Source organism: Poecilia formosa, unplaced genomic scaffold, assembly GCF_000485575.1.
Source record: "Poecilia formosa unplaced genomic scaffold, Poecilia_formosa-5.1.2 Scaffold78, whole genome shotgun sequence".
Taxonomy (NCBI): domain Eukaryota; kingdom Metazoa; phylum Chordata; class Actinopteri; order Cyprinodontiformes; family Poeciliidae; genus Poecilia; species Poecilia formosa.
This window is the reverse complement of record NW_006800017.1, coordinates 1,821,527-1,847,489: the sequence shown is the minus strand read 5'-3', so window position 1 is coordinate 1,847,489 and position 25,963 is coordinate 1,821,527. Positions and strand designations below refer to the sequence as shown.

Sequence of the window (25,963 nt, the reverse complement as noted above, 5' to 3'; positions counted from 1 at the left end):
ATTGCTGTATATTTAGCATGTTGCTAAAAAAAAGCTTTAATAATTGGAAATAGCATCTCCACAGCATGATGCTGCCACTGCTATGGTTCCCCGTCAGGTGGTGTGTGTTCAGAATGGCATAGTGTGTGACACTTTGGAATAGAATCAAATTTGATTGTATTTACACAAAAAAAAAACTTTCCCGGAAAGGACTGAGAATTCTGTCATTTAAATCTGTAAATGTGTGAAATTTTTAGCATGGAAAATTAGCAGGATCCCTAAAACACTGAACGACCTGCAGGATTTTTTTTGTGGCTAATTTTAGGAAAAACATAAATGGTACCAAAGAGATAATGTACTGTCATTGCATCATTTATTCTGTCCATGTGAGAGCACCAAACAGCAATTATGCTGGTAAGGGATATGACATGCAGATTGCATAATTGGAGGGCAACAATTAAGATGCATTATGGAAATCAGCTGGATCTGGCCATTTGATAATTGGATAATTGTTTTAAATTAATGCCGCTACCTCTGATGCAGTGTCCTATTTTTTATTTTCACTTTTTTATATATATACGTATACTTTTTGCTGAATCTATTCCCTTGCTTGTACTACATTGGTACATGATCAAAACCATTTGGCTTCTATAGGGCATAATATTTCAATGAATGTATTTTTTAAGCTAATCGCATTATCTAATCTTGCTTACTTGCTACAATGCAGGGGAAAAATATTTTAAAAATTCATTTTCATTAGTCTGAATCTTCCTGTTTGCTTGGGACACATTTTTGTCACCAAGTGTTACAACAATTTTACAATTTGCCAAAAGAAAAATACAGGATGTAATGCTTGAAAATAAAAGTGTCATTGTTAGTGATGACGGAAATGAGTATAACATATATTATTACTGTAGTGGCCTATCTTGTATTTTTAAAATACATTTTTAGTTTTTACAATGATTTAATGCAGGACTGAAATATTTAAAAAAAACAAAATCCCAGCTGCTGATGAAATCACGTGACGCTCCAAGGGTGGTCACGTGTTCAGTGTTTTGTTGACGTTTGTCGGTCGCTGGCTTTTTTTTGTGGATGAATTTACAGACTTTATCCAGCCGCTGGTGCAATGTCATCGGCCTCTCTGGCAGGCAGCAAACTGGAAGGGAAGCAGCCGGCCGAGCTTCGCCGCCAACGCGCTTAGCCCCTCCAGATGCAGCCGCACATCGACAGTGAGGCTCGCTGTGATGTTTTACGGACCGGAGTGAAAAAATAAGGAGGAAATTGTTTTCACCTCGACTGGAGGAGAGAGAGATAAAGAGCGAAAGACCAACGTTTATGTTCCGAAACTGTTTGATCTTAAGGTAACTCTTCATATTTACGTCATAAAACTTTAAAACGTCAATTCCATCTACGGGCCTGCAGTTAAATGTAAGACATCAATATTTCGTTTTTGTCCAACGTTTCTACCTAGCTCCATCGTTTGCATTCATGAGATCCCTTAGGAATTGACGAGCAGCTGTATTGTCCAATCAGAGGAGCGAGAATTCGGCCTCTAGCCAATCAGAGAAGAGAAAGACAGTTTCTGTTTTTCAGGAAAGGGTCCACGTCTTTTAAGGCATTATTGTTTACTAAAACAGATAAACAAAGAAATCGTTGTCTTTTCGACACATAGCACATGACCTTTTAAACTGAATTAGGCAACGAATACGTAACATAAACCCAGAAGTATCATAATAATAGAATCGTGCGAAAGTCAGACAAATGCTGCCATTGTTAGCGTTATTACACGTTCAGACTTAATTACGTGATTATGCATAGGCTCAAATAAGGCAAAAATGCGTTTAACAGTGGTCCATTTGTGAAAAAATGATGTTATTTTCTACCAAGCACTTCTTTTTTCTTCTTCTTTTTCTTTTTACCATACCTGACAAATTGATCCCTATAGTTACATTTGCATAGGTCATTTTTTTATCGTTAGAAATGTATTGACATATGTGGTAAAAACTGACTTTAAAAATTCGAAATTGTGGGAAATAATAACATTTTTTAGTCATAGTTATTTTTCACATTGCAATCACAACTTTTTTTTCCACATTTTTTTCACAGCTTATGATAAATGTCTAAATAATTATCAACACTAAAGATAATTTAAAATCTAAAGCTTCCATCGGTGTAAATATTTTTTTTTTATTTTTAACTGTATGGATGACCAGCATAAAGTAGCACGTAAAGTAGAAAGAAAATGAACCTCCACACCAATCTCAGGTGTTTTGCAGCTTATTGCATGTTTCATTCCAGGATCTTCACAGTATCATTCAACCACCACCATGCTTCACAGTAGGGAAAGCCACACATAGGATTTTGATATAGGATCAAGAATAAATAATTGGTTTTATCTGACCAGGGAAAATTTTTTCCATGCGCTTGCTGGCTTCCCTACACGACGGGGATTTCCTATGCTTTCTTTTAGCAATTCAACAAAGAAACACTTTCGTAACTATTTAAGATGACTAAACTAATTTGGTAATTATGATACTGTCGATTGCTCAATTTCACTTCTCTTTTTTTTTTGTTTTCTGCGTTCATTTTGAAATGGAAACTGAGAGATCAGAGTCCCTTACAGGCATTTTCAAAAAAATGTGCATAGTTTAGCCCCTTTAAAAAACTGGTAAAGCCCCTGGCAAATGTTAATGTCTTCTTTTTTCAACCCCTACAGAAAGCTGGCTGGTTGGTGCCTTGTGTCTGTTCAGCTATGGCTATCGCTAGACAATTTGGACTGCTGGTGTGGAAAAATTATATTCAGCAGGTGAGTAGGACATTCAACCCTTCTCTGTCCTTATTAGGTCCCGTCAGGGTTTGCGACTGCGTATTGTCAGCAGGTGATTGAGCTCACGGTGGAGCAGCTTGTATAACAGTATTTAAGTGATGGGCTTTTGGACACCATAAATAAAATAAAATGACTAACATTTTGCATTAACAATGTCAGATATGTTCCAGCCACCTTAAAGTAAAGCTGCGTTATGTCACATGCTTTCTTCTTCCTTATAGAGCTTTCATGAGCCGTCTCGTCTTCCTTCATTTAAGATTTTAAAGGTATTGGGAAATAAATCATGAGACTAAACAAGTCAGATGTTTTCCCAGAACACCATATCATAAGATTCGAAGGCTGACAGTGTACAGATGATAGGAAGTCATTCTACTATTCAACAATGTTTAATTTTTCCCACCCACAGAGAATACTGGCACAGCTCTGTTTGTCTGTTACTGATAGTAGCTGCAGAACATTATTATCAGACAATGACAACAATAAGTTAGATTATTGGGCAATGGAATGGCCTGTTGGCTGTGAATCATACGTGCTTCAAAATATTAAACCCTCTGGAGACGTCTGTGTGAGATTGTGATTCCTGAAGAATTTCCATCAGAAAGCAAATTAGATTAAATGTAAACTAGAAAAAAATTTGGCCTATTTTTTTTAATTTTTATTTTATTTTTTTTAAATTCAGCTTTAAACAGAAGTGCTTAGAATTTGCCTCATTTTATCCCCCAAAGGATGAAATGAAACTGTTTTGACTCTGATGTTTTTACCCTCCTTTACTGAATGTGAGCCTCAATGTTTGGGAATTTTTTTTTTTGTCTATCTTAATTCCATGTTGTGTTTACATACTAAGATAATGACTCAATATCAAAGCTGCAAAAACATTATGTAATTTTTTGGCCTTAGAGAAATAATTGGTTTCGGAAGAGACTTCTAACATGCTGTGTTGCTTAAATCCACCCTTCCCATCTTTCAAAGTAAAGTCCAATTTTTTCACTGATCTCATGCTGATGTCATTTTCAGTTGTGACACAGACTAGGCCTTGAAAATAAACATCCAGTCTCCTGAAACTGTTCAACTCACTTTATGCTTTAACTACTGGTCAATGAGGTCAAACACTTTTTTTTTTTCCTGAATAGAAGTAATAATCTGATAAACAAATCTAACGCACTTTAAAATAATTTTGACTTTTTGAAAGTGCCATAAAATACATTTGGCTTTTTTGTATTTGTGTTTCTTGTTTTAATTTTTCCAAATGTCACTAAAACATGCTTTAATGTATTTTATTTGGGGAGTTTTTATGCATCAAACCAAGGAATTGTAGAATTTTGATGTTCAGTTGCATTCTGGATTTTTATGGCACTTTCAAAAAGTCAAAATTATTTTAAAGTGCGTTAGATTTCCTGCTGAACCTGAAAGATATGCACATGTTAGCAAGACACTTTATTTATTTCCACGTATTTCTGTTTTAATCTATGTCTCAACTTGGCTGACTGCTATCGAAAAAAATTCTCCACTTTCTCCTCTCCAGAAACGTCAGATTCTGGTAACTCTGGTGGAGATCCTCTTGCCGCTTCTTTTCTCTGCCATCCTCATCGTGCTGCGTCAGAAGGTGCCTTTTCAGGATTACCCAAATGCCACCATCTACGAGAGCTTTCCTGTCAACATTTTACCCAGCCGCATCTCACGAGACCTGCAGCTGGGCTACGTGCCCAGTAACTCCAGCGTGGTGCGTCAGGTGGCGGAGGACGTCCGAGGCAGCCTGTCCCTGCACTCAGGTGGGTAATCGTCAGATAGGGTAACAGGCATGCGGCCAAATATCACAGGCTTCTCAATGTTTGTGGATCAGGACGGAGCTGGGAATACTGGTTCCTCTGGAAACAGCTCTCAGGAGAGGAAACACGCCACACCCTACTCCTTTATCAGCTGGACACAGGGAACGAAAGGCAGCAGGGATAACATGTCTGTCTGCTCCCTCAAGACACCAGCATAACGTCTCTTTGGTCTCTCCATAAGCGTACATACTTTGTCTGCCCGACTAGTTCTCCAAACAAACACTCAGGACACATGACAGCTCCGCAAACATTCTGACACATTTGGATTCATTTTGACAGACTGCTGTGTAAAAGCAAAGCTGGGTGAATGCACTAGTCTTCACATGTTTCCCTGTGGTCAGACATGTGAGATCCCAGCTCGACTATTAATGAATCATTTAAACAGACGAAAAAGGCAAAGTTGGAGGGTAATTCACTGGCTTACATTATGTTATTGTCACATGCACGGCACATGTATAGCATGCCTAAAATAAAATGCTTTTTTAACAGTGGGCTCATATTTAACTACTGCTACCGGTGATCTGCACAAATACTAAGTAATCTAGTTTTTGTAAACGCCAGTAACAAAGATACAGGGAAAAGGATACGTGGTTTCCAATGTTTTTTGCCAGTAGAGTCCCAAAGCCTCAGACTTTGAACGTCTCACAGAGCTTTGTTAAGCCCATCGTCTCAAAATGGAAATAGTATTGTACATCACATCAGCAAACCACTGAATCTTATAGAGTTTGGACAATGAGGACATTAATCAGAGAAGCAGCCAAAGTCCATGTTGACTTTGGAGGAGCTGCAGAGACTCGCAGCATTACACAGGGCAGTACTGGAAATAACCTGTTGCAGGTTCCAAAAGACTTTAGGCTGAGGTGTGGGTTCACTTTCTCGTGCGGTGATAACCATAAAAATACTGGCAGAGTTCCAGTGGATTGGCTTATCAACGCATATCCATGTATTAGAATGACCCAGTCAAAGTCCAGAACTAAATTCTACTGATAATCTGTGGCAAGACTTGATTCTAAATGCAGTCCGACTGAGTTCGGGCCACTTTGCAAAGAATTGTAAAATATTTCAATCTCTGCATACGCACAGCTGGTAGAGAATTGGTAATTGTTGCAAAGAGTGCGTGTTGAATGCATTAAGAAAGGCTTGAATGTAAACGCACAGCAGACCTCTCAGGTTTTTAGTGGTAAAACTATTTGATAGCAATGCATGCTTATCTTTCCACTTCACAAATGTGCTCTACTCTCATACAATACTCTTAAAGTGTATTGAAATTTGTGGCTTCCAAGAGAAAATGTGAAAAAAAAAAAAGTCAATGGCTAAAAGTACTATTGCAAGGTGCTGAAAATATGACTCTTATTTTCTTCTCTACTTATGGAGTTACATTTGCTTTCTTTATGTTTGCCCACTAGTAAATAAGGCACAATAATCTCTCATTAAGCTGTACTGAAATTGCCAGCAACCTGTGTGATTATTGTTTAGACTTTTGGTTTGGCAGCTACTTGCATTGCCCTCCATTCCCTCAGATAGTCTTTTACGCAATGTTTGTTTTATGAGGCTAACCCAGATTTAACCCTGGCACCGATCTAATGCTTACAGTTTGTGCACAGTACTCACAATATCTTTGTATTTGTTTGATAGAAGAATAGAAAATGACAAGTTCGGGGGAAAAAAAAAAAATTTAATAAACACTGTGGGGAAAACTAAAAATAATAATCTATTGTTGATGTCTCTGTTTGGGGAAGTCACGGTACTCAGGATGGCAGCCAGATCTTGACTGTTTTCCTGCTCGTGAGAGGGAAACAAAGAAACCAAGAGGCCGACATGGGTACAGTCGAACATGAGAGAGAAGTACCACTTTTTGTGTTTGTCTTGGTCGCAGTGCGTGGCTTTGAGACAGAGGAGCAGTTCGAGAGGCACGTCCGAACCGACCCTCAGTCGCACCAGATATTGGCTGCTGTCATCTTTGAGCACCCCTTCACTCATGACGACGAGCCCCTACCCCTGCAGGTAAAAGGCATCGCACGCTCTATCACACCCATGCCATCTGTACGTGAGGAGATAAACCAGCGTTGCTGGTCCACTTCCTTAAAATGTTGTTGATTTACTGGTTCAGAGTTGACAGCTTGAACAGGAGGAAGAATCCAGTCTGATTTCATTGACTCTGGAGAGTTTTAACTGTTGAGATATAACATTTATTCTTGCGCAGCCAGAAAAACTAGAAGAGCAGAGCTCTGTGCTGTAAAGGAAACACCGATGCTTACCGCAGTAAAAGGAAATGCACCTTGACTAGAGTAAATCACCAATATCACCACTGTATCGTTACATTTTACACCTTCACTGTTTTCACTTCAGTTCACCTGCAGTCACAGTCATAAAATCTGAGGCTACAAATGCACAAAGTCTAATGTAAAACAATAAACTGTTCACATACAAGCATTCATTCCTTTCAAGCTTTTTTTTTAACTTTTGTTTACAAAGTATTGCGTTAAGAGGCTCATTAATCAAAGCGACAAAGTAATACATTGAAGAAGAATTAGATAAAACTCATAAAACTTGACAGTGGATAATATTTCAGTGTAGTTCCTAATATATGTGGTTCCATTTCTCATAAGATATAAATAGTCAAATGCTGCAAACCTCAAGTTGCTGAACTGGCTGACCACCACAGACAGTTTTGCAGCTATACAAAGGTTTATTTAGATTTGTAGATAAAGCATTTATCTACAAATCTATTCTCACATGACTGAAACTTCACAGTTTTCTGTTTTCACTGAAATTAGTCGGTCTTTATTTACAGTTGAAACCAGATTTTTAAATACACTGTATTAAAGAGAAGAAGCAAACAACCGTTTTTCTTTCTTACCGACATTGAATCAGAAAATTTTTTTTTTACATCGGTTAAAATTACTAGAATTATTTCTAGTTATTTTTTGCTAAGTACCAGGAAAAATATCAAAGATATTGCAGATGTTTGAAAATAATCTCTTCAAATTCAGAATTTTACATTGATTTCCATAGTATTTGTTAGAATGGATTTTTAAACTTTATGACTTGACTCAAAGGTTTTGGATTTCTTTCTGGAATCTTCTCACAAGCGTTTTCTGGTATTACGTCCCGTTGTTCATGACAGAAATAGTGCTACTGTGTCCGGTCTCCAGGCTTATACACCTTTTCAACTAAGCCTACTAATCTCATGCAGCGCTGAGATCTAGGCTTTGTGAATGCCACTCCAAAACATTGACTTTGTCATCCTTAAGCCACTTTGTAGCTAATTTGGCAGCATCCTCTGAGTAATTGACTCACTAACACCCAATCTCTTGAGATGTTTATTTAATTTGTCCATTTTATCACCTTCCTAAAGTAATGGCCTAAGTCACTTTTTTTTTTTTTGCCAAAAGTGTTTTTTTTTTTTTAACTCAAATCTTCTTCTGGCAATAAATAACTTGGGCCATTATTTTAAGAAGGTAACAATATGATGTTCTTTCCTCATGATGTCATTGGTTTTAGGAAGTGCACCAATCCATTCTGCTCCAAAACACCCACACAGCATACACAGCTGGTGCTCTCAGTCTTGGAAAAAATTTCCCCTTAGCCACAGATTAGTTTCATCACATTGCAAAAGTGCATTTGCAAACTTTAATCTGGTGTTCTGTGGTTCATTTTAGACTATTTGACTTGTTCCTCTGTGTCTGTGATGTCGATGCAGGACTTTTATTTACGTACCAGCATCTTCATAAGATCCTTTTCTTTTGTTCTGTGACTGAGATTCACATTTCTCATCAAAAACCCTTTCACTTCCGGGACACAAAACAGGTCTTCTTCCTGAAAGCACATTGGAGGTTACATATAACCATATTCTGGGTCCTTTCATATAACTGTTTGAACAGAAGATTGTGACACCTTCAAGCATATAGTCCAGTCAACGAAACCTTTAAAGGAGCCTTAGATTCTACCGGAGAGACTAAGCATTAAGCTTTGCTCTAAAGTTGATTGTGATTTTGCTGTTTTTATTTAATTTCTACTCTCTTGACTTACAGGTGAGCTACCACCTGCGCTTCACCTTCACCCCACGCAACGCCCCGCCTAGGGAGAAGTCTGAACTGAGCCCAAACAGCGACCTGGACTGGCATACTCTCAGCCTCTTTCCCCTTTTCCAGCTGCCAGGGCCAAGGGAGCAGCATGACAAGGACGGTGGGACACCAGGTGACAACCAATTTTTGTGCATAAATTGTGGTTAACTATCTTAAAATCCTCATAGATTTTGATATTTTGATAGATTTGCTCCTCTATAGATTTCAGTGAATCATTTCTTCAATGATTTTTTTTTAATTTATTTTTTTATACCAAGGTTATTACCGTGAGGGCTTTCTGGCAGTCCAGCACGCAGTGGACAAAGCCATCATGCGATCCCACAACAGTACTGGAGCAGACCATCTGCTGAAACAGACCAGGGTGGTTCTGTCACGCTTTCCTTACCCCAGCTTTATCTATGATGTCTTCATCTTGGCCATTCAGAACCAGCTGCCTCTTCTCTTAGTGCTCAGCTTCACTTACACGTCCCTCAACATAGTGCGAGCTGTGGTGCAGGAGAAGGAACGGAAGCTCAAGGTACTTTTACGTGCCTCCGTGGGAAAGTAGCTTGCATGATTAGTTCAGCCGTTCAACATATACATTACCTCCGCCTTGCTTGTCCGTTTCAGGAGTACATGAGGATGATGGGCCTCAGTAACTGGCTGCACTGGAGCGCATGGTTCCTGATGTTCTTCCTCTTCCTCTCCATTTCAGTGTTTTTCGTTACTCTGCTCCTCTGTATCCGGGTGAGTTTGTGACTAAAACAATCCCCTTTGTTCTGATGTAAAAATAACATGACATCATCGTAACTATTGTGTTTACTTAACGCGTGCACGGATCCAATGAAACAATGTCAATGTAACTTAGAGCTCAGTGCTTTTAGGTGGTGGTTCAGCAAAATGACTACAAAGGTTGTGCTCTCAGTGAATCATGTAGAAACATCTGATCTCCAGGAGAAACAGAAGGAATAAAGAACATAGATTTACCAAAATGCAAAAAAAAAAAAGAAAAAAAAAGATCAAATATAATTTTAGATTATTAGATTAGATTATTTATTTGCCTCAGAGGTAAAAAAAAAAAAAAGCCCCAGTTGCTGAGAATTGTGCAATTAGCAAATGTGCAGTTGCTAAATTCAGGGATTGATAGATTTATTTATTTTATTCTTAAAACTTACTGCATCTCCTGTATGTTGTTATCGAAGGCAGGTTGAGTTGCAGTTGCTTGTTTGAAAGTGAATTTTAGCAGCAGAGGTATTTAAGTGAGCTGATAGAAAACAGGCAGCTGCCAATCACAGACAAAAGTAAGATTAAGCAACACGATCTGTAAGCCAGATAAATAAAACCTTGCCTGCCAATATCTTCACAGTACTGGCATTTTGAAAGCACCAAAAAAACATGCAAATGGACACCTCCACACACTTCTGTGGGATGGTGCTACATCTGTAGTGTCTATGTGAAACTTTACAGTTGATTGTGAGCGGAAAGTTCCACTCGGTGAGATTTTTCTCTTGGGTTTTCTGTCCTGTAATTTTCTGCCTCTTTTTCATATTATTTGAAAATCCCTTTCATCACAGTTTAAATCATGCATTAGGCCGGGCACCTCCTTGACAATCCCTGTTGTTGATTTAGGTGAGTCCTAACGGTGCAGTGCTGAACTACAGTGACCCCACCCTGGTCTTTGTCTTCCTGCTGGTCTTCACTGTGGCCACCATCAACTACAGCTTCATGATCAGTGCCTTCTTCTCACGAGGTGGGCGGCTTTGTCTGTTTGTAGTGGGTAATTAAGGTTCCTTTTAACTGGCTTTCCTTGTGCTGCACATGTGACCAAATGATATTTTTTTTTCTCCAAAAAGCACAAGTTGTACAACAGTTTGCAGTTTATCAGATTCTCCCCCTTAGTTCAAACTATGACTTAGAAATATGTGTAATCTTTATATGCACACATCATATATACCTTTTAATGGTTAAATGTAATTTAAGTGATTCAATTACCTTTAATTTTTAAAGGTAACTTAAGTGGGGTTTTTTTTTCCCAGATCACAAATGTTCTGCTTACAGCAAATCTTAGCTAACACACATAGTAGGAGGCTTTTGTGGTCATTTTAAATCTCAGCATTTCATTGATAACCTCAAAGATGAAGCAGGCTGTGTAAACCTCTCCTTTCTCACTTCCAAGTTGTTCTGCTTTCTGTGCTCTTTCACCCAAAGTCCATCCATCAAACCAGAATCCATTTCGTTTAACTTTTCTCCGACAACGCAGTTAAAAACTGCAGCCGTTTCAAACCGATTTTTGCTACAACAGTCGCACACAAGTTGTTATTCATTACGTGAAAAGTAATCTTGAGTACATCACCTGGAAATGTTTACAGGAGAAAGGTCTTGGAAAGCTTCAGATTAATTATTTACTCTGTTAAGACTGACATCGGTGCATTGATTTTTTATTTTTTTTTTGTTTCAAAATGTGACCTCACTGCGGTTTTTCACCTGTGACATATTTTTCTTATCTGCATAAGGAAGTTCACTTGGTAATCTTGATCTACTTTACCTCTCTTGCTCTTATTTTCAGCTGTCGCTTCAGTCAACCTTTCCTGACCTGTGCATTGTTGATAAGCTGACTCATTTAAATAATGGCAACTGTTGCTACTCTTAAGCAACAATGTAGAAGATGGGGAAACAAATTCAACCAAATGTCTCATTCACTGACCTCTTTTGCTATTTTTTTTTTCCCAGCAAAGACTCCCCCCCTTCCCCCCCTCCCCCTTCCCTTTGTATTTGCAGCTGTCTGGGCTTGCCCACCCACAGATGAACTTTTTTGGAAGAGATAATGACGTTTGATCAATGGATGTTCCAGCTGAGCTCAGAATGTCACATTGGCTGCTACAAGTGGTCTTTGATGGGTTCATGTTGAGCTTATTGGAGTTGGAAGCAGAAGCAGCTCTTAGTCTGTCAGTTTCGTTTCCTCCCCCATTTTTCCTCCCTTAATGTTTTATCTGAATCTCCGGGAAAGATTCACGTTGCCAATCAAGGAAATGGCTTTTTGAAGAGCTCACAAAATCCTCTGCCTGTCAGCTATTTGCTTTCATTTATGTTATTGAATTTTATCAGCCAGCGGCATATATCTGTGATGCTTCTTTTGCGAGATTGCTCCCATTTTTACGATGGATTTTCAACATTTTCTCTGATGGTTTTTAGCCAACGTGGCGGCGGCAGCGGGCGGCTTCATCTACTTCCTCAGTTACCTGCCTTATTTGTTCCTGTGGCCTCGCTATGACTTACTGAGCCACGCTCAAAAAGTGTCGGCCTGCCTTATCTCCAACGTGGCCATGGCCATGGGAGCACAGCTTATAGGAATGTTTGAAGGCAAAGGTGAGGTTTTTGATCAAACTCAACCCCCCGAAATGCTACTTTTTTTGTTACTTCAGGTATTTATTATCATTTCTTTGCTCCTCAGGTACTGGAATCCAGTGGTCAAACCTGTTTGACTCGGTGACGGTGGACGACGACTTCTCCATGGCCCAGGTTCTGTGCTTGCTGCTGTTTGACTCGGTGCTTTACGGCCTGGTGGCCTGGTACATGGAGGCTGTGTTTCCCGGAGAGTACGGAGTGCCTCTTCCATCTTACTTCTTTTTACTGGTACGCCAACCATCAATAACACCAGATGCAAAAGAAACTTCTGGGGCTTAAGAGTGCAAATTGATATTTTAGTATTTTGTCAATTATGGTTTTAATTGGTGCTTCAAAAAATAAGGCCTGAAAATGATGGTTGATAAAAATCCCTAAAGCTTCAGCACAACTTTTGTAAACTTGGACTCAAATCAATGTTCTTTTATTTAAAAACACTAAACTACAAGTGCTTTATCCAATTTAGCAACCGGTATGTTTACTACTGTTACCTTTAAGCGTAAATCAGAAATAATCAAAGGGTTTTAAGAATATAAAACAGACAGGCTGATAAGCAGAAATATTTTCTAATTGTAGTTTGCACCAGTAAAGTATCACATGCACCAATTTTTAGACTCAACTCTCCAGGACTCAAGCTAACACTAACAATAGCATCAACATTTTTCTTTTTTAAAATGTAGCAGAAATTTAAGATAATTAAAAAAAATGTGCATCCCTTCTTCACATTTGCAACAACACTGAAGGTCTCCTCCAAAATCAAACTGTTACAAAGCATCTAAGTTCAAAATGCACTGCTGAGTCTAAGATAACACAAAATATAATGAAGCAAAAAAAAAAAAAGAAAAAAAAGAGAGACTGAGGTAGAGGTACGTGGATAACGTTTCAGTGGCTGATAGATAGTTACTTCACCCACTAAAACAAACATGAAGTAGCAGCAGAGTTTACGGATTTCCCCTTCTGACAATATTACGTTATTAATGCTAGTTGTAGCTTCAAGACAGAAAGGAACAGGCCCTCCACTGCTTGGACAGGCTGTTATTTGATGTGGCTTCAGTGCTGTTGAAGCCCTGAACTTCACGGCACTGATAATAGTTAACAGTGATAAATTAATAGTTAACATAAAAAAAAAACGTTCACAAGTCTACGACTGATATGGTGCCAATGCTACTGTTAATAAGTGAGCATCCATGAAACACATTGAAACACATAAGGTAAGAGTGCATGGATCCGTTTGCTGCCTCGCTGCGGGGAGGTTTTCCTTTCTCTTCGTTTTAGGCACCCTTTGACAGGTTTAGTTGATAAAGACTTTACACAGAACGGCGGTTGTCATTTTGGTCTGTTTAATGCATTTTTCTTCTTCCAGACACACCAGTAAGTGGGGCTGTGTAAGAGCCCAAGAGAGACATCTGCTTTCTGTGAGACTGGTTTGGATGCAGAGAGATTGGAAGAGATTTAAAATGGGAGGCTCGAGCATGTCAGCCAGAATGAGATCTTCAGGTTCAGCTGGTTAGAATAACAGGAAGCTACAGAGTCCTTACCAGCCAACACAAACACGGTTTATCTTTACAACAACTTTGCGTGATCCCAGAGTGGCGTTTCTTTACACAAAAATAAACTCCTGGTAATTCGTTTCTTAGCTGGTCAGGAATTCAAGGGACTGCCAGTAGGGTGTGGTTTAGACGCTGACGCACGTCTGTCAGCGTCCATTGTGTGTGTGAGGATGCTGGACAAAATAATGAGCTTTAACTCAGATTCTTAGGAAGAAACATTCTCTTCTCGTGCACATAAACATCAGTCCTGCAGCTCAGCTGCGCTCCTTTGTTTCCTCTGTCTCGTCCCTGTTATTTGTAAGTGAGTGAAAATGTAATGTTTTCACAAGCATTGATCACAGTTCTTGCGTGTTTTGTTTTAATCTTCTGAACCGCAGCCTTCATACTGGTGCAGCAGCCCTCGCATGGCTTTGGTGAACGAGAAAGAGGAAGAGGAGGACGCAGAAAAAGCTATGAAGGGAGAGTTTATAGAGGAGGAGCCAGCTGGAGTAGTATCTGGAATAAAGATTAAACACCTCACTAAGGTAAGAGGCTGAAGACCGACTGTCTGTTGGGTATATAAAAGGCTCTGGGTGCCAGGTGTGCACACATTATGGTAATGTGTGCACTGGTTCTGGGTATCTCCCTCTGGCAGGAGTTCAAAGTAGGCAGCAAGACGCGGCAGGCGGTGCGAGATCTGACGCTGAACATGTTCGAGGGGCAGATCACGGTGGTGCTGGGACACAACGGTGCTGGGAAGACCACCACGCTGTCCATGCTTACAGGTCACCAGTCGCAAACACGACGGGAAGCAAACACCGACCACGCACATCAAATGAGTCGCCTAACTGGGTTCTGTTCGCATCGCAGGTCTGTTTCCTCCCAGCGGTGGCCGGGCCTACATAAATGGTTACGACATCTGTCAGGATATGGCTCTGATCCGACGCAGTCTGGGTCTCTGTCCTCAGCACGACGTTTTGTTTGACAACCTCACAGTGAGAGAGCATCTGCTCTTCTATGCACAGGTATTCAACAATATAGCAGCATGCAAAGTTACTTATGAGTGTAAAATTATCTTAGAATTTCTTTCCCTCACACCAAAAGGTAAACATGAAACTCTTTATCCGATGGTGCCACTGTTTTCAAGAACTGCTGTCTAATTAGATGCAAGTTTAAGGTGTAAAGGAGCTGAAAATGGCCTCTTAGGCTGGAGGTCAAAACTTATTTGTTGCCCGTTGACTTAAATATAAAAAAATGTGAAGCTAGTAAATAGAAATGGATTATTGTTTATTGTGTAAATATTCATTTTATACAGCTAAAAGGCTTCCCCAAGGAGCAAATTTCAGACGAGGTGGATCGTATCATCTGCATTTTGAACCTGGAGGACAAGCGACATTCTCGCTCCAAGACCCTCTCTGGCGGCATGAAGAGGAAGCTTTCCATCGGAATCGCCCTCATTGGAGACTCCAAGGTCAGGAACTTCAAAAATGCTTTTCATGGTCTTTCATTAACTCCATGTCCCCCCCCCCCCTCGTCAGTGAATACTTCCTCTGCTCCTGACTCCAGGTCGTCATGCTGGATGAGCCCACGTCCGGGATGGATCCATCAGCACGACGGGCCACCTGGGACCTTCTCCAGGGAGAGAAACGAGGTCGCACCATCCTGCTCACCACTCACTTCATGGACGAGGCCGACCTGCTTGGTGACCGGATCGCCATCATGGCAGGAGGCGAGCTGCAGTGCTGCGGCTCGCCGCTATTCCTGAAGAACAAATACGGTAAGTAAAAGGTGGAGGGCGCTGCAGCAGGCCTCTGCCTGAAGAGATTTTTACAGGCTGTACATTTTGTTCTTTTTATATTAAGAACAACTTCAGTCTCTCTCTTCTGTCCACTTTATACATTGAGACTTAATTTCACCTTTCCTGACCGCTAGGGAAACTAAAATACAGTGATTAGGTAGCAGTTGTAAAGGCTTCAACTGCTTTGCTTAACCCTCCTGTGGTCTTAAGAGACGGGGTCAATCGGACCCCTCAAGCTTTTTACCTTATGCACGATCTGGTATAGTCACTCTGCCCCCTCATGAATTTTTTATTTTTTTTTGTGGGGTTTTGGGAACTGACTGTCTGATGGGGCACCTGCCATCCCCCCGGCAATGTCTGACTGTGACATCTGCCGCGCTTCTCCTGAGCGTCTCACTAAAACCACAAGAGAGTTAAATATGATTGTGGAAAAAAAAGGAAAAGACAAGAATCATGAACAGAAACAAAATGCAAAGCAAAGCCAAATAAAAAAGTAATTTAAACAACTTATACATATACTGTATAGACAAAAATACATTGCACTCCTTACACTCCTTATTTTAAGGATCTGGATCAGTGAGCTAGTGGCTTTGCCAATATAATATCTCAACATTTCCAATTTTGCATTGCTTAGTAAAGGAAAACTTATTATAAAAGTAACGTGTATGTTTGCGTTTGTTCGCCAGGTGCTGGCTACCACATGGTGATTGTCAAAGATTCACTTTGTAACGTATCAGAGATCACTCGCCTCGTTCATATGTACGTTCCCAATGCTACGATGGAGAGCAGCGCCGGAGCCGAGCTCTCTTACATCCTGCCTAAAGAAAGCACCAGCAGGTAAGTTATGCTGCCCCCGGATCAGTCTTGTAATCACAGTGTGGGCGGCCTTCTAGGTATTACATTCACAAAACCCCAAATCAGCGACTGAGTCATAATTATTCTGAACTGATTTATGAGCAGTACATTTTGTTTCACAATTAAAGCTGAAGTCATTTGGTGTGTTCACTGTCAGCTCAGATTTGTTCCTCATTACATTTAAAATGAACATCATTACTTTTTTTTTATTTTTGTTTCCTCTTTACAGACATTTTTGCACATTGGGTCAAACAGTAGAACAATATATTCCTTAATGAGAACGTCATTGTGGAAATTTGAGTGGTTTTAGGCCATCGCTTTTTCGACCTTGCTACATTTTGACCCCCTGCATTGGCGGTTGAAAGTCAGCAGGTGATGTCCAGTGTAGCACATCTCTTATGTGTGTTCACGCAGGTTTGAGCTGCTGTTTGCTGAGCTGGAAATGAACAAAGAGGAACTGGGTATTGCAAGCTATGGAGCCTCAGTGACCACCATGGAAGAAGTTTTCCTCAGGTTAGGACACAAGATCTTCCTTATTTTCATCCCTCACGGGGTTACGTTCTTCCATTCGTTTTGTGCAAAACTTGTGCACTAATTTCTGTTTGGCATCAAAAACCCTCAGGGAGAATTCCTATCATCTTTATTTCTCCTTTATGTTCGTCGGTACATACCAAATCCTCCGCCACACCTTTTATTTGTTGGAGCAGTGTTTGTCTCCAGGTTCAAACTAAGCCAGAGCTGATGTTCACCTCCCTCCTTTGTTCATATAACTCCGGTTCCTGCTGCTCATTTATCACGTCTTTCTGCTTCCTCATGGGTTCGGTTCTGTATCTGTGGCAACTAGCGCGCAGCCGCTTCCTCTGTTGTGGACTCGGCTCTGCGTGCTGCTGGTACCGGATCTTTAATGATAACTTCGCTGCTCCCAAAGCCTCATCATTTACAAGTCCTGCTGAGAATCTGTTCATACCGAAAACATGAAATATGTGCCGAGACTAGCTTCTATTTGAAAAACCTTAATAAAAGATTTCATATTTAATTTTAAAAATGCATCCGAGTGCTTTTTGTTTACACTTTGTTGCCACTTTGCAGAGAGTAGAATGCTATAAACTGAACAAAAACAGCATGTGATAATAATAATATCCCCCTACTTCTGGCTATCTGAACAAACAAATGAGACAAAACAAGATCTGAAAGGGTTTATTGATTTCTAACTTCAAGGCTAGAAAGCCTGAAGTGTTCTGAGAAAAGATTAAAACTTTGCACAGTGGGAACAAGGTTTTTGTGTTCCTGCTTTTAAAAGCAAAAATATGTTGATTATCTGTCATTCCTTAGTTTTTCTGTGAAACATTGATGTGAGTGTCTCTGGCTGGCCTGACCATTGTGCTGGTGACAGTGACATTTATTCACTGCTAAGTGCTGTGGATGTGTCTTGGTCACATCCGACATGGACAGTTTCTAGCTGCAAGCTTCCTGTGGGACTGGCTAATTGTTCTGCTCCTTGACCAGGCTGCCTACAAAAGCAGTGCAAGCATGTTTCTCTGGATTCCTTGCATTCAACCAGTAAGGGGTCAGTAAAGGACGCTCTGTCATAGAAATTGTGCAGCACTCTGTGTTTTGAGGGGGGGGTTTTTGGAGAGAAAAACCCTCAAAACTTTCATAATGCATTGTGAAATTTGCATTGCACTTGCTTTAAGAATGTGCTTGAAGCAAGTGCATTCTTGCTTTAAAAGGTTAAAGCAAGAATGTGTAACTTTTTAAAGTCAAAATCTAATTTTCACTGGGTATTCTGTTCGAAGTCTGAAAAAGTTGTTCGCAGGACGTCTCATCGCTATACTGGTCTCTTAAAAGTAGCAATTTATTTATCCATATGTCAACTTTTCTACTGTGGTTTTTTCTTTCTTTTTTTCTTGTGAAAACTAAATTTATATCCTGGCGGTAAAAAAAAAACAAAATCTGTGGTCAATTTATGTCTGCAGAGTTGGAAAGCTGGTGGATTCTAGTTTGGACATTCAGGCGATCCAGCTGCCGGCCCTTCAGTACCAACATGAGAGACGCTCCCATGACTGGACCACCGACGACGCCAGCAGCATCAGTGGCCTGACGGATGTCACTGACTTCACAGACAGTGGCACGCTCATCTCTGACGACGGGTCAAACATTAAACTGAACACAGGGGTAAGACTGCAGAAGGTACGCGTTGCATTCAGCGTATAACATCCACGGCTCTGTCTGAGTTCTGCCGGGTTTGCGTCAACAGGCCCGACTCCACCTGCAGCAGTTTTACGCCATGTTTCTGAAGAGGGCGCTGTACAGCTGGAGGAACTGGAAGGTGATGGTGGCTCAGTTCTTGGTCCCTTTGATCTTCACTGTTGTGGCCTTAGTGGTGGCGCGCACCTTCCCCAACCACCAGGACGCCCCCATGCTGAGGCTGGCCCTCAGCCACTACGGTCCCACCAGGGTCCCCGTGGCCCTGCAGCCAGGCGCGGGTTCGCTTTCTTCTTCCTTGGCAGAAACGTATACGTCCCAACTCCTGGAGCAACTGGGCGAGCTCAGAAACATCACAGGTGAGACAAAGATCTTTTTTGAAGGGGGGAATCTTTCTTAAAAGTGGATCAAACCACCAAAAAGTGTCACACAAGAATCTCAAAGACTCTATGTGACTCAAAGCAGCAACAGTCAGTACAAAATCTGTAGGGCACAGGAAGTACAGAGACTTGTGGACTCCAAAACTTTAGAAATTGCTGCAAATATGGTTAGGTTGGTGTAAAATATCAGAACAGAGATCATCAACCAGACAAGTCGACTAAATTTTACATTTTATTTAACTGACTGATTACAAAGTAGCACATAATCCCTCCAGGTCAGCCAGACTGGATTAATGTTCACAGAAAGCCCGTAAACATTAATGTGTTATTCTTGACTCTCAATTGGATTTGTGTCTGAACTTTGAATGGGACATTCTCACACTTTAAATGACTTTGATGCTGCCACAACAATGTAAATGTATTTTTTTGAAAACTTCAAACAACATGTATAATTTATATTCACCTCTTTATATTAGTCTTGCGCAACAAATCCTTATGTAATACATTAAATACACGTTAAAGCATAAAAATTACAACAAATCCAGATGATCCGAAGGCAGCAGAGGCGTACTTAAAGTGACTCGATACTGGCTAAACGTATATAGGAATTAACAATTTGAAACAATTTTCTTTCTTTTTGACTGTTTAGATTTCACTAATTACGTCCTGACCAATGCGAAAGCAGAAGGCGGCGTCTTCAACGAGCGCTGCGTGGTGGGCGCTGCCTTCCTTGGCAGGAGCAGCCACTATTCAGAAGCAACAGCCTACTTCAACAACCAGGGCTACCACACACCTGCCACGGCCCTCATGATGGTGGACAATGCTCTGTTCAAACTCCTAGCTGGGCCCAACGCGTCAATCCTGACGGGCAATTACCCCATGCCCAGAAACCTGTCTGAGACTGCGAGGAGCCAGCTCACAGAGTGAGTACGGGACAGGATGTCGCCGATTTAAAGAAACGGAAGCGTGAAAAATCCATGAATAACCTTTGCGTTTTGTTATTTCCGTCCTCCGTAGTAGTAAGACCGGGTTTGCCATCGCCATCAACCTGATGTACGGCATGGCCTCGCTGTCTAGCACTTTCGCCCTGCTGCTCGTAACTGAGTCCGCCATCAAGTCGAAGCACGTCCAGCAGGTCAGCGGCGTCTACCTGTCCAACTTCTGGTTCTCTGCCCTGCTGTGGGACCTGGTCAACTTCCTACTGCCGTGCCTCCTCATGCTGGTCAGTGGGAAATCCAACCTTAGTTCACAGAAGAAATACTCTGAGAGTAATTATGTGGCTGCGGTTTGGGTTGTTTTGGTTGCCACAAGAAGAGATTTTTGGTGTGCTTTCGTGTTTCGTTCCAGGTTGTGTTCCAAGCGTTTGGAGTCGAGGCTTTTGTGGCGGACCACCACCTCATCGACGTTCTCCTGATTCTCCTCCTGTACGGCTGGGCCATCGTGCCTCTGATGTATCTGCTCAGCTTCTTCTTCTCCACCGCGGCCACAGCCTACACACGCCTGACTATCTTCAACATGATCTCCGGCACGGCCACGTTTCTGACCGTTACCATCATGACCATCCCAGGTGAGAAATGGGGCACAAAAGTCAAAAAAAAAAAAAGAAATAAAAAAGAGCAGTCCGTTTTTGACTGAGAAATTCAGACTGAACCCTGAATGATTGCATTTGTGTGTGAAAAAACTATCATTCAATATTAAGTAAGCTTAAACAAGCATTAACTGACTACTGAACTTTGTAAAGCATTTTCTTTCCACCTACTTTGTGTTGATGCGTCACTTAAACTCCCAAAAAGATAAACTGAAATTATTGGATTTATTAAGACAAAATAAACAGTTTAAAAGGCATAAATACTTCAGGAAATAAGTACCGTGTAGTAAAACTGCACAAATGAACTTGCCTCTTCTTGTCTCTTGTTACCAAATACAATAATCTTTATTATTGTGTGGGAAGGCATTGAGGGCTAATGTTCACACAGAGCTGGCGCTTGGTTTGTTAAAGTGGGATGTGTGAAGCTTCTTGTTGTGGAAAGGTAAGAAAACTGCAGGTGTGATTTCAACTGTATGCGGGAAGGTGTTTGTGGAAAATCCTCGAGATTGTCTTTGGGTAAATAGCTAAAAGCAGTGATGACGATCATGCAAAGGCAAACAGAGTGTCCATCATTACTGTTCACAGTCATTCTTCCTTATTTCTCGCAGAGTTGAACCTGGTGCACCTGTCGCACTTATTGGATAAGGTGTTCCTGATCTTCCCCAACTACTGCCTGGGCATGTCATTCAGCCAGTTCTACCAGAACTATGAGTTCATAAAGTTTTGCACCTCCAGTGAAATCAGCGAAGTCATTTGCAAAGTCTTAAGTAAGTTCTGCTTCAACAGAGCTGAAGTTAAAAAAAACAAAAAAACAACAACAAAAACACAGGTGTTGCCATGCTTTTTGCAGATATCACATACCAGCCAAACTACTTCTCCATGTCAGAGCCTGGCGTGGGTCGCTTCCTGGTGTCCCTCTCGGTGCAGGGCGTCGTCTTCAACGCTCTGCTGTTTGTCATCGAGCTGCAGTGTGTCCGCACCGTCTGCAGGCTCTTCACCTCTCTGGGCAGAAAACGCAAACAGGTGGAGGCAACAAAAAAAAAATACCTCAGCTTGACCGTCCTCTTTCTTTAGAAACTGCACACACCGCATTTTGTAATTTGTGGAAATTCGAGCTCCTCTTTTCGAACTACGCAGTCTTGTTAGAGGAAAAAGTAGCTTAAGCTGAAAAGTAATTCAACACCTTTAACCTAAGATTATTAAATATGCTATGCATTTTTTAATGGAACTGTGTGTTGTTTTGTTTTTACTTTTCTAAGTAGTATCGGTATTAAATGAAAGAAAATGTGATTTAAGATTTATACTGATTTAGGAAAAAAAATACTGTCATATTTTTATCTAACATATTTTCTCGGGCCTCAGGTGACTCTCTTGGACGACGCGGCGTTCCTTCCAGAGGACCGGGATGTGGCTGAGGAGAGGAAGCGAGTCCTGGAGTGCCAGCCGGTGGTGGAGTCCATGGTCGGCAGCCCTCTCATACTGCATGAGCTCAGCAAGGTGAGCTCCGCAGTCGCCTCGGTGTAAACGTGCGTGCTGCGTCGAGGTGTAAAAATAACCGCGTCGCTCCGTCCTGCGCAGGTTTACAGCAGTGGGGAGAACCTTCTGGCTGTGGACAGGCTCTCTCTCGCTGTGGGGAAGGGCGAGTGTTTCGGGCTCCTGGGCTTCAACGGAGCAGGAAAGACCACGACGTTCAAGATGCTGACCGGCGACGAGAGCGTCACGTCCGGAGACGCCTACATAGACGGCTACAGCATCCTGAGGGACATTAAGAAGGCGAGTCGGAGAAAGGGACGCCATTCCAGCGAAAAAGGCGGATTAGATGGCGCTGAAATCTGACACCAAAGGTTTTATCTCGTTACTGTCACAGGTGCAGCAGCGCATTGGTTACTGTCCTCAGTTTGATGCCGTGCTGGATCACATGACGGGAAGAGAGACGCTGAGCATGTACGCCAGACTCAGAGGGATCCCAGAGAAGTATGTAGCTGGGTGCGTGGAGAACGTCCTGCGGTCGCTGCTGCTGGAGCCTCACGCTGATAAACTGACCCGCAGCTACAGGTGAGTGGAGCTCCGTCCCGCACAGGTGATGCAGTTAGCGCGCGCAGTGTTTAACTGAGATGTCTGAACTCGTGCAGCGGCGGTAATAAGAGGAAGCTGAGTGCAGGTATGGCTCTGATTGGCGGGCCTCCGGTCATCTTCCTGGACGAGCCTTCCACAGGGATGGACCCCGTCGCTCGGAGACTGCTGTGGGACGCTGTCACTCGCACCCGGGAGTCTGGGAAGGCCATAATAATCACCTCCCACAGGTGAGCTCTTTATTCACTCTTACTGTGTTTGCTAAAAATGAGCAAAAGAGAATTATTAAAAGAGATAGGATTTATAATTTGAGAGGGTCAGACAAACAAAGTTAGAACTAACCAGAGAGTTGTATCTGTTTATGAACAATCTGTCTAAAGAAACAAAACAGAGTAAATTAATTTTTACTTTTAAGAAAATAATATATACTAATATATATAATAAAAATATGTATTGTCCACATTTTGTTCAACGTAAACGGTTGTGTTCTCGCATCAGCATGGAGGAGTGTGAGGCCCTCTGCACCAGGCTGGCCGTGATGGTAAACGGTCAGTTCAAGTGCCTCGGGAGTCCCCAACACCTGAAGAGCAAGTTCGGCAGCGGCTACACGCTGCTGGCTAAAGTCCACAAGGAGGATGACCTGGAGGACGGCGACCTGCAGCTTTTTAAAGACTTCATCGAGAGCACCTTCCCAGGTCAGAGGCCGTCAGGATAAAAGTGGAGTTGAGACCAAAACTGTGCGAGCAACCAAATCTCACTTTGGACTTTCTCCCACAAACAGGAAGTCAACTCAAAGATGAGCACCAGGGAATGGTTCACTACCATCTGACTGATAAAGCGCTAACCTGGGCACAGGTACAGTCGCTATGTTTATGTCTAACAGCTGCTGGTTCAGCTGTATGTTACAGAAAGTTCATACCTCTCCAAATGGGCTGTGTTAGAGCTCCCTCTAGTGGAGAAGGAGTGACTAACTAGTAACTTACAAGTTCAACAAAGGGAGTTAAATAATGGTTCTAGAAACTAAATTAAGTTCTACAAAATGTTTGAAGTGAAAACTTACTTCCTTTTTTCCTAATAAAGGAACAAAACCAAACATTCATGTGACAAAGAACCTTTTACAGAACCGACTGATTAAAAACAGTACATTTTAGAAAATAACATGAAAGAAACGTGGCAAAAAAAAAATAGACAGGAATATTCAAATGTGATCAAATGCAATCAATATAATTAAAACATTGGACTATTTTCTTTGAATATTTTGGATTTACATTTTCTTGTTAAAATTAAGTATTTTGTGGCAAATACATAATTTTGTAATTTTATTTTATTTTTTGTTTCAATTTTGTTGCCAGCTCAGCACCACTGCTTATATGCTTCAGGATAAACGCAAACTATATGCTTTTACAGATTTAGATTTCATGCATAACATGACATAATATAACATGACATAATATGTCAACATAACAAATATAATTAATGTGCATAAGATATTTTTAAAAAGTATACTTGTATTATAAATATAATAATATTTATATTATTTAAAATAAATACACTTTTGAAGTGGTTAAAATTACATCACCTCCTCACTAAGACATGCTTCATCTCTGTTGTCTCTCCTCCTCACCTTCTCACTTCTCTGTTCAGGTGTTTGGCACGTTGGAGGCAGCCAAAGAGAAGTACCGCATTGAAGACTACTGTGTGAGCCAGATATCTCTGGAGCAAGTGTTCCTCAGCTTTGCTCAGTTCCAACACTGCACACAAACTGACAGGAAGTAGGTCGGAAGGAGCCAGGAATCCGTCCATAGTCCAACCTGAAACCTGGTGGAAGCAAAGACATTGTTTGGCTCCCATCTCCATTTCTGACTCAAACATCAACACTAACAAGGTCAACGGTCCAGCCTGAAACTTGAACATCTCGTCTGATTCATGAGACTTTAATTGGTCAGTCACACTGTTTGTTGTTGCCGCGTGAAGCTAGGAACGCTGATTCTCATCGCAGCTTGTGGGGTGTTGATTATACCAAGTGACAAACTCCTAGATCTGCACCTTTTTTTTAACTGAGTCAAACGCAATGGCAACCCTGAACCACTACGGACTGTGTAGTGAGGGGGGTTAATGTGTGTGTTTGTGTGCGTTTAATATTTGTACAGACCTTGTGTTTCTTATTTATGACTTTTACGACTTCTGTTCCCATGATTTCGTGCCGATTGTCATCACAGGAGAGTGAACCACTGATGATTGTGAAGCTGCTGTGCACCTTCGAGCCTTATCCAACAAACTAATTCTTTCCATGTGGTCCTGAACAGAAGGACTCCAGACGCCGAAGAGTCTCTCAATGTTGCCAGATGTACATAACGTGACACGTCTGTGGTACTCGTACTCAAATCGAGACTGTTTTCAGTGTAACGCATGAAATCTGAATGAGTAAAAGCATGAAGTTCAGCGGGAGGAGAGCAGCAGGGAATGAAGAATAATCCTTAGGTTATATTTAATTATTTCTTATTATAGTCTGTACCTCTCCTCTTCCAGTTAATGGGAGTCACAGTTTCTGCAGCAACGTGCAGCAGCAGGAATGTTCACCATTACTGTTTAGCTCACACGCTGTTACAGGTCATTAAATTGCACTTGTGCAAGTGACGCAGTGAAAATCTTTATTTGAATGTAGATTTGCCCTATAATCATTATTATTATTCCTTATCTAACGTCTATCCTAAAAACCCCCCGAAAAAACAAACCGAATTTAAAATAGGAGGAAATCAGTTAAGGAATACTTCTAAACAAACCAGAGATAATAATCATCACTGTATTTTACTGACTTTTTCTTCTCCCATTCATGATATATTACACCCCAGATCAAAGCTTGTCAGCATTGTTATATTCCCCATGTATTATCTAGAAATGCTCACAGCTACATTTATCAAGTAGTAATATTTCCGACTTATATTATAGCTAAACCAAGTCTCCCGGTTTCCCGTAATCTCTGTGTTACAAACCGGGACAAATAAGATTATCTGCTCATCTCCTCATACTCGAGCGAATCACGTCAGCAGTGTGATGACTGTACGCTTCCCCCATGCCGTCCAACACGAGCGAGATAATACGTTCTCTTTTATTAAGCTCTTCATTTTCACTCTTGTGACTTTTTTTCTTTTGTACTTTTTCCATTTTGTTTTTTTGTTTTTGCACAACTCTTTCCCATTAAGCGAATGACTTGAAAGAATTACAGCATGAACACTTGAAATGTACGCACGGCAAACTCTTGAAGATCGACTCCTGCTGAAATTACTGTCGTATGTTTTTTTTAAAAAAAAGGGAATTTGCATCATTGTAAGCGTGTATTGTACTGTACCATGGAACTGAACCTGTCAAATCTGTACGTATCGTTGTCCTTTTTAAATAAAATGATGCCCTCCATGCAAATGGGAGCAAACCTC

General features: G+C 41.1%; 1 protein-coding gene across 3 annotated transcripts; it reads left to right on the top strand.

The window, feature by feature from the left end:
- The first annotated feature begins 1,038 nt into the window (after window positions 1-1,038).
- On the top strand, window positions 1,039-25,963 carry abca3b (ATP-binding cassette, sub-family A (ABC1), member 3b). Of its 3 annotated transcripts, XR_001662663.1 has the most exons (32): window positions 1,039-1,340; window positions 2,687-2,785; window positions 4,329-4,575; window positions 6,509-6,636; window positions 8,667-8,832; window positions 8,978-9,237; window positions 9,330-9,446; window positions 10,329-10,449; window positions 11,892-12,065; window positions 12,151-12,332; window positions 14,029-14,175; window positions 14,286-14,415; window positions 14,501-14,655; window positions 14,946-15,101; window positions 15,197-15,407; window positions 16,115-16,265; window positions 16,698-16,796; window positions 18,260-18,458; window positions 18,541-18,847; window positions 19,518-19,791; window positions 19,886-20,090; window positions 20,216-20,435; window positions 21,065-21,223; window positions 21,307-21,479; window positions 21,819-21,953; window positions 22,035-22,229; window positions 22,324-22,511; window positions 22,589-22,759; window positions 23,028-23,224; window positions 23,311-23,384; window positions 24,174-25,332; window positions 25,382-25,963. XR_001662663.1 is itself a non-coding variant. In XM_007556378.2 (31 exons), exons 2-31 carry the CDS (start codon window positions 2,732-2,734, stop codon window positions 24,303-24,305), a joined length of 5,127 nt encoding a protein of 1,708 aa, XP_007556440.1. In that variant the 5' UTR covers window positions 1,039-1,340; window positions 2,696-2,731; the 3' UTR covers window positions 24,306-25,963. The 3 variants fall into 3 exon arrangements, 2 of the variants coding, with proteins under 2 accessions (XP_007556440.1, XP_016528995.1); XM_007556378.2 differs by having other exon boundaries at window positions 2,696-2,785; window positions 24,174-25,963; XM_016673509.1 differs by having other exon boundaries at window positions 24,174-25,963.

Bases quoted from the DNA above. Each gene is read 5' to 3' on its own strand.
- abca3b (XM_007556378.2), top strand. From the start codon at position 2,732: ATGGCTATCGCTAGACAATTTGGACTGCTGGTGTGGAAAAATTATATT. The intron at 22,230-22,323 runs GCGAGTCGGAGA...TTACTGTCACAG, and splicing joins TCCTGAGGGACATTAAGAAG to GTGCAGCAGCGCATTGGTTA. The intron at 22,760-23,027 runs GTGAGCTCTTTA...TTCTCGCATCAG, and splicing joins ATAATAATCACCTCCCACAG to CATGGAGGAGTGTGAGGCCC.